Source organism: Rhincodon typus, chromosome 18, assembly GCF_021869965.1.
Source record: "Rhincodon typus isolate 14 chromosome 18, sRhiTyp1.1, whole genome shotgun sequence".
Lineage (NCBI taxonomy): Eukaryota > Metazoa > Chordata > Chondrichthyes > Orectolobiformes > Rhincodontidae > Rhincodon > Rhincodon typus.
Window position 1 is genome coordinate 55,956,552 of NC_063349.1, and position 8,895 is coordinate 55,965,446.

At 43.1% G+C, this 8,895-nt stretch overlaps 1 protein-coding gene across 1 annotated transcript in view; it reads left to right on the plus strand.

The window, feature by feature from the left end:
- The first annotated feature begins 200 nt into the window (after positions 1 to 200).
- Positions 201 to 8,895, plus strand: part of th2 (tyrosine hydroxylase 2) — an 89,956-nt gene continuing 81,261 nt past the window's right edge. The window contains 1 exon segment of the mRNA XM_048607963.1: positions 201 to 333. Coding sequence (XP_048463920.1) covers positions 201 to 333 — 133 coding nt within the window.

Below are 8,895 nucleotides of genomic sequence, written 5' to 3' on the forward strand. Positions count from 1 at the left end.
GAATATCTCTTGTATCCTAAACAAACTTGGTAATGTTGCTTAGAAGCATATTTGACTTGAGGTTTTGATGGGATACCTGTGTTTTCACATCAGGTGGGCTGTCAGTCTACTGCATTTGCAACAAGTGCGTTGTCTGAAAAAAGTGCCAAAAAACCAGTCATGTGCTGATGCCAAATCTCAGGTTACCTGCAGTATTCCAGATGTCCCTGGAGAAAGTGGATGGTTTTGTGTTCGAAGATGGTGGTTGGAGAGTTTGGGTTCTAGACGTGAGGTCCCATGGTGACCGCAGAGTGCTGGACGAAGCATTCATGTGGGCAATAAATCTGCGACATGGTACCGAGGGTCTGGCTGAAGCTAGCTGAAGAATAGGCTGGCACAGACAGCAACAACATGAACAAATTGATTACATTGCCAATTGAGGTAAAAACCTCAGGATTTGAGTTTAAAAACCTCACATACATCAACCTGCGTAATTTAGAACATGGAATGCTACAGCACAGGAACAGGTCCTTTGGCCCACAAATCTGTGCCAACAATATGTCCGGCATCTGCAGTTCTCACTGCCTCTGTGCCAGCAAGATGTCATTCTAAACTAATCCCAGCTGCCTGCATATAGTCGATATTCAATATCCCCCTATTCCCTGCCTTGTCAGATGCCTGTTTAAGTTCCTCTTAAACATTGCTAATATATATGATTCTATCACCTCCCCTGGCAGCACCTTCCAGGCATTACCACCCTCTGTGTAAAAAACTTGCCTCGTACATTTCCATAAACGTTGCGCCTCTCAACTTAAACACACATCCCTTAGCATTTGCCACTTCCACTCTTGAGGAAAAGACATCGATTATCCACCTTATCCACACCTCTCAGAATTTTATATACTTCTATCCAAGTAAATGATCCAAGTTAGTCCACCCTCTCCTTATAGCTAACACACTCCAATCCAGGCATCATTCTGGTAATCCTCTTTTCCACCCTCTCCAAACCCTCTGTATCCTTCCTATAGTGTGGTGACTGGAACTTACACAATGCTCCACATGTGGCCTTATGAAAGTCTTATACAGCTTCAACACAACTTGCCAACTTTTATACTTAATTTATTCAACTAATGAAGGCAGCAGTCAGTATGCCTTCTTCACCACTTTATTCACTTATGCTTCCACTTTCAGGGAGCGGTGGATTTGGATCCCGAGATCCTTCAAAATATCAATGCTGCTCAGGGTCCTGCCATTTACAGTATACTTTCCTGTCACACTTGACATAAAAAGGTTGCTCACAGAATCACTAAGTTGTTAGGATGCAGAAGTGCACAGGTGGGAACAGCTTCTCCCTATCTATTCTTGATTTTGGAAGCCTCAACCAGGTCTCCTCTCAGTCTTCTTCTCTCCAAGGAGAACAAACCCAACATCTGCAAGTTATTCTCATCACTGAAATTCCCCATTCCTGGAGCCATTCTTGTACATTGCTTCCACAATCTCTCCAATGCATTCCTTCCTATAATGTGGTGCCCACAACTGTGCACAATACTCCAGCTGAGATCTTAAAAAGTATTTTGTAGAAGTTCAGCATCACCTCCTTGCCCTTGTACTGCATGCCCCTATTAATGAAGCTGAGGGGTCTGTATTCTCTGGGTGGCACAATGGCTCAGTGGTTAGCACTGGGACCCAGCTTCTATTCTAGCCTCAGGTGACTATTTGTGTGGAGTTTGCACATTCTCCCTGTGTCTGCGTGGGTTTCCTCTGGGTGCTCTGGTTTCCTCCTACAGTCCAAAGATGTGCAGTGTAGGTGGATTGGCCATGCTAAATTGCCCGTAGTGTCTAGGGATGTGTAGGCTAGGTAGATTAGCCATGTGAAAAAGCAGCATTACAGGGATAGTGTAGGGGTCTGGGTCGGATGCTCTTCGGAGAGACGGTGTGGACTCAATGGACAAAATGGCCTGCTTCCACACTGTAGGGAATCTACGATTCTATGATTCTAACTGCTCTTTCCCAATGTCTTGCCACCCACAATGGTCTGTATACATATACACCCAGGGCCCTCTAGTCCTGCATCCCCTTTAGAATTGTCCTCCCTATTTTCTATTGTCTTTGAATGTTCTTCTGACCAAAGTGCATCACTTTACACTGCTCTGCATTGAATCTCATCTGTCATCTATCCATCCACTCCACCAACTTGTTAATGCACTTTTGGAGCTCCACACTGCCCTCTTCATAGTTTACAATTCTTCCAAGTTTTGTGTCAGCTGCAAACTTTGAAATTGTTCCCTGCATGCCTAGATCCGGATCATTAATAAATATCGAAAAAGCAAGGTTTCAAATACCGCCCCCTGAGAACTCCACTACAAACCTTCCTCCAGCCTGAAATATATCAATTGAACATTACTCTTGGTCAATTTTATATCCACATGTCTTTCCTCATGTCCCAGTTGCTTTTTTTGCCAATTTATTTTAAATCTCTGCCCCTTCATTTTCAATTCTTACACAAGAGAGAACAATATCTCCCTATCAACTCTGTCCAGTCATCTCATGGTTTAGACTAATACAACCAGAACTTTTTTATGGAATTTGGGCATCACTGGCTGGGGCCATCATTTATTGCCCATCCCTAGTTACCCTTGAGAGGTGGTGGTGATCTGCCTTCTTGAACCAATGTAGCCCATGTGCTGTAAATAGACCCAATGCTATTCAGGAGGGAGTTCCAGGATTTTGACTCAGCAACAGTGAAAAAACGGCGATATATTTCAAAGTCAAGGTAGTGAGTGGCTTGGAGGGGAACTTGCAGGGGATGTTGTTTCCATGTATCTGCTGCCCTCGTACTTCTTGATGGTAGAGTTTGGTAGATACTATCTAAGAAACCATGGTGAATTTCTGCGGTGCATATCGTAGAAGGTGCACACTGTTGCTACTGAGCATTGGTGGTGGAGGGAGAGATTATTGAAGATGGTGAATCTGGTGCCAACAAAGCAGCTGCTTTATCCTAGATGATAGAGATTTTTAAGAGTTCTTGGTTACTCAAACTCTTTTACTGAAAAAAGATATATTTTTGCCTCCAGTGAGTGCAATAAAGCCAAAGTGTTGGTAAATATTTGGAGAGTATCTCGGTTCCAAGGTGCAGTGTAAAATTGAGGTCCTTATTGAATACTTTGCTTCAGAGGGATCTTGTAGTTTGTGAGGGCAGGGTGAAACAGGCTGATGTGCTCAAACAGGTTGATGTTAGAAAGGAGGATGAGCTAGAGATTTTGAAAAACATGAGGATAGATAAGTCCCCTGGACCAGATGGGATATACCCAAAGTAACTACGGGAAGCGAAGGAAGAGATTGCTGCCCCTTTGGTGATGAGCTTTGCATCCTCACTGTCCATTGGAATAGTACGGATGATTGGAGGGTGGCAAATATCATTCCCTTGTTCAAGAAAGGGAATAGGGATAATCCCGGGAATTACAGACCAGTCAGTCTTACTTCTGTGGTGGGTAAATTATTGGAGAGGATTCTGAGAGATAGTATTTATGATTATTTGGAAAAGCACAGTTTGATTAGAAATAGTCAGCATGGCTTTGTGAGGGGCCGATCATGCCTCAGAAGACTTATTGAATTCTTTGAGGATGTGACAAAACACATTGCTGAAGGTAGAACAGTGAATGCAGTTTATATAGATTTTAGCAAGGCATTCAATAAGGTTCCCTATGGTAGGCTTATTCAGAAAGTAAGGAGGCATGGGATCCAGGGAAATTTGGCTGTCTGGATACAGAATTGGCTGTCCAATTGAAGACAGAGGGTGGTAGTAGAAGGAAAGTATTCAGCCTGGAGCTCGGTGACCAGTGGTGTTCCACAGGGATCTGTTCTGGGACCCTCTGCTCTTTGTGATCTTTATAAATGACTTAGATGAGGAAGTGGAAGGGTGGGTTAGTAAGTTTGCCGATGACACGAAGGTTGGTGGAGTTATGGATAGCGTGTAGGGCTGTTGTAGGTTATAACCGGACATTGACAGGATGCAGAACTGGGCAAAGAAGTGGCAGATGGCATTCACCCCAGAAAAGTGTGAAGTGATTCATTTTGGAAGGTCAAATTTGAATGCAGAATACAGGGTTAATGACAGGATTCTTGGCATTGTGGAGGAACAGAGGGATCTTGGGGTCCATGTCCACAGATACCTCAAAGTTGCCACCCAAGTTGATAGAGTCGTTAATAAGGCGTATGGTGTGTTGGTTTTCAATGGCAGGCGAATTGAGTTTAAGAGCTGTGAGGTTATGCTGCAGCTCTATAAAACCCTGGTTAGACCACACTTGGAATATTGTGTTCAGTTCTGGTCGCCTCATTATAGGAAGGATGTGGAAGCTTTAGAGAGGGTGCAGAGGAGATTTACCGAGATGCTGCTTGGACTGGAGGGCAGGTCTTATGAGGAAAGGTTAAGGGAGTTAGGGCTTTTCTCTTGGAGCGAAGAAGGTTGAGAGGTGACTTGATAGAGGTATACAAGATGATGAGTGGCATAGATAGAGTGGATAGCCAGAGACTTTTTCCCAGGGCAGAAATGACTATTACGAGGAGACATAATTTTAAGGTGATTGGAGGAAGGTAGAGGGGAGATGTCAGAGGTATGTTCTTTGCACACAGTGGAATGCGCTGCCAGCAGTGGTAGTGGAGTCAAATACATCAGGGACATTTAAGCGACTCTTGGATAGGCACATGGATGATTGTAAAATGCAGGGTAGTTTGATCTTAGAGTAGGACAATAGGTTGGCACAACATTGTGGGCTGAAGGGCCTGTACTGTGCTGTACTGTTCTATGTTCTATGTACTGTGCTGTACTGTACTGTGCTGTACTGTTCTATGTTCTATGTACTGTGCTGTACTGTACTGTGCTGTACTGTTCTATGTTCTAAGTTCTATTTGAATGTGACTTGCAGTCGGAAGCAGTTTTTGCAGAAGTTGTCACAACTTTAATTGTGGATGGAGTTGACTTACTCCTGGGCAACGATTTGACTGGAATAAAAGTTGTAGCTTTACCTACAAATCAAAGAAAGTCTGAGAGAGTTAAACAAACACAGAGAATGCTGGAGAAACTCAGCGGGTCTTGCAATGTCTGTGGAGAGAGAAACAGAATTAACATTTTGAGTCTGGCATGATGCTCCTTCAAAATTTCCATTCTACGAGTAGCAGAGCCTGAATTCCAGTGCAGTATCGCAGTGGGTCATGTACATCTCTCAGGCTATTCCTCTGGCTTCTAACCAGGGAGACATTTTTCATCCGAAAGCACCTCCTTGAACAAGTGTTCCAAAGTGCAGAAACAGTATGAAATGACCTGGTATATGTTACAGCTAAGACACAAGGCCCTGGAAGAACTCAATGCAAACCACAATGTTGTTTCAAGAAATGGGCATGAAAAGCCCACTTGACTGGTTTAACAGAAAGGTGGATCTGTGAGCTATGCCATCTGTCCCATTTTGCATAAGATCAGAATTCAATTTGTACCCTGGAACAGCAAGCACCCCTCTTAGCTTGCACTCCAGCATCTACTTGAAGTTCTTCTTTCAGCCAGAACATTACTTAATATCAGACATGACCTTTTCCTTACAATAGCTCGGCTGTGAAGCTACCAAAATAGCAAATATTTACACTTGATAGAATATGCAGAGCATCAAACAAGGAGGCAGCCTAAGTGACTGCCTTTGAATTTATGCAAACGTTTTGGCTCAAAAGAAAGCAGCGTAGCATCCGACAGCCACAACAAGACTGGACAAATATTTAACCACAATAATTTTACTGAATGGGTGACACTTCCTTCTGTTGTGAAAGGGCATTCAAGTACAGGTCAGCCAAGTCTTTGGCACCTGTACATTTAAGGCTTGTTTGACCAAGCCAACTCACTCTATTAGTCCATTCATAGGACGGTGGTCAATGTGGAATCATAGAAAATAGGAGCAGGAGTAGCCCATTTGGCCCTATGAACCTGCTGTCATTGACTATGATCATGGCTGATCATCCAACTGCTCCTGCTTTCTCTCCATACTCTTGATCCCTTTAGCCCTAAGAACTATCTCTAATTCCTTCTAGAAAATTATCAATGTTTTAGCCTCAACTGCTCCGTAGCAGAGAATTCCACAGGCTTATCACTCTCTGGGTGAAAGCCGTTTGTCCTCATCTCAGTCCTAAATAGCCTACCCGTATGGTTGGACTGTGACCCCTAGTTCTGGACTTTCTGGTCATTGGGAATATCCTTTTTGCTTTACCCTACCTAGCCCCGTTAGAACGTTATAGGTCTCTATATGTTCCCCTTCATTCTTTTAAACTCTTGTGAATATAGCCATAACTGATCCAGTTTCTCTTCATACATTCCAGGAATCAGTCCAGTAAAAGGAGGAGTGTAGCTGTTTACAGACTAAAGTGGGATTTGCACAAGGAGCCAGAGGACATCCGTTGTATACTTTGCATCTAATTCTTTATCAATTCATTCAGGTGACATTGGCATCACTGGCTGGGCCCAGCATTTATTGCCCTTGAGAAGGTGGTAGTGAGCTGCCTTCTTGAACTGCTGCAGTCCATGTGCTATGTGTTGACACAAAGCCCTTTGTGAGGGAATTCCAGGATTTTGACCCAGTGACAATGAAGGAACGATGATGAATTTCCAAGCCAGGATGCTGATTGGCTTCAAGGGGAATTTGCAGATGGTGGTGCTCCTGTGTATCTGACCTCCTAGATGGTCATGGTCATGGTTTTAGAAGGTGCTGCTTACAGACATTGGTGAATTTCTATAAACCATCTACAAGAGACCATACCTGGAGAATTGTGTGCAGTTTTGGTTTCTTTACCTCAGAAAAGTTGTACTTCCCAATAGAGACAGTATAGCAAAAATTCACCAGATTAGTTCCTGGGATAGCAGGCATGTTGTATGAGGAGAGATTGAGTTCTCTGGGATTGTATTCACTGGAGTTTAGAATGAGAGGTGGTCTGACTGGAATATAAAATATTCTGACAGGTCAGGACAGACGGGACACAGGGATGATGTTTTCCCTGGCCGAGGGGTGCAGAACAAGGGATCCCAATCTTACAATAAGCAGTATTTCAGACTGATCAACGGAAACATTCCTTCACTCAGAGAGCAGTGAACCATAGAGAGCTGTGGAAGCAAAGACACCGAAGATATTGAAGAAAATATTAAATAAAAATTGAAAGAACTGCGGATGCTGCAAATCAGAAACAAAATCAGAAGTTACTGGAAAAGGTCAATGGGTCTGGCAGCATCTATGAAGAGAATTCAGAGTTAATGTTTCAGGTCCAGTCTCCCTTCCTCAGAAGGTCTTGTGAAAAAATTTGTAGCTCATGAAATAAAATGGACATTAGCAGCATAGCTACAAAATTGACTAAGTGATAGGAAACAGAGAGTAATGGTCAATTAATATTTCTTGGGTTGAAGGAAAGTCCTTAGCAGAAGTCCCAAGGGACTGGGTTTGGGGCTATTGCCTTTCCTGAATATATCGATAAACCAAAGCTTGGTTTACTTGGTACAACTTCAAAATTAATGGATGGTACAAAACCTGGGTGTATTATAAACTGTAAGGAAGACAGTGTAGAGTTTGAAAAGGACAGAATTGATTTACTGGAATGGCAGATGAAGTTTGGTGCAAAGAAATGTAATATAACTGATAGTGGTAAGAAAAACATGGAGAGACAAAATAAAATAAAGGCTAAATTCTAAATGAGGTGCAGGTGCGGAGAAACCAAATTGTATATGTGCATCAGCTTTTAAAGGTAGGTGCAGGAGAGGTTTAAAGGGCAGTTAATAAAGCATACTGGATCCTAGGCTTTATTCACAAAGGCACAGATTACGAGACAAAAAAGAGATGATGTTGAATTTGAATAACACACTAGTTCAGACTTAGCCGGAGTCCCCTTGTGTTCAGTTCTGAGCACCACACCTTCTGATGAATGTGAAGGCATTGGAACGTGTGTAGAAGAGATTCACAAGTGATTCCAGAGGTGAGTAATTTTCAGTTACATAGATGGATTGGAGAGGTTAGGAATGTTTTCTTGAGAGAACAGAAGGTTGAGAAGAGATCTGATAGAGATGTTCAAAGTCATGGGGTCTCACAGCAGAATAGAGAAGGAGAAACCATTCCCATTGGTGGATAGATAGCGAATGAGGAGACACTGATTTAAAGTCATTGGCAAAAAAATTAAAAGTATCATAAGGAAGACCTTTCTCAGGCAGCAAGTAGTTCAAACCTGCAATGCACTGATCAACAGTATGGTTGAGGCATCTTCAATCACTGCCAACAAAAGAGAATAAAATAAAGAATGGTGGATACTCAAAATCTGAAATAAAGACAGCTGGCTCAGTGGTTAGCACTGCTGCCTCTCAGCACCAGGGACCCGGGTTCAATTCCACCCTTGGGCCACTGTCTATGTGGAGTTTGCACATTCTCCCCGTGTCTGCGTGGGTTTCCTCCGGGTGCTCCGATTTCCTCCCACAGTCCAAAGATGTGCAGGGTAGGTGGATTGGACATGCTAAATTGCCCATAGTGTTCAGGGATGTGTAGATAGGGGGATGGGCCTGGGTGGGATGGTCTGAGAGTCTGTGTGGACTTGTTGGGCCTAAGGGCCTGTTTCCACACTGTAGGGGTTCTATGATTCTATGATTGCAAACGTTGAAGAAACTCAGCATCTGTGGAGTGAAAGCAGAGTTAACATGTCGAATCCAATGACCCTTCTTCAGAACTCCAGCTTTCCTAGCCTCTGACCTGCTCTTTGATGAGGAATGCTACTAAAGAACATGAATCAAAAAGTAACTGAGGAGTCAAGGAAGACAAGTGAGATAATGAGCAGTATATTTCAAGAAAGAAAGAGGTAGAGAATCGGAATAGTCACGGTGTACCTTCGGTCACATAGATAAGAGCATAG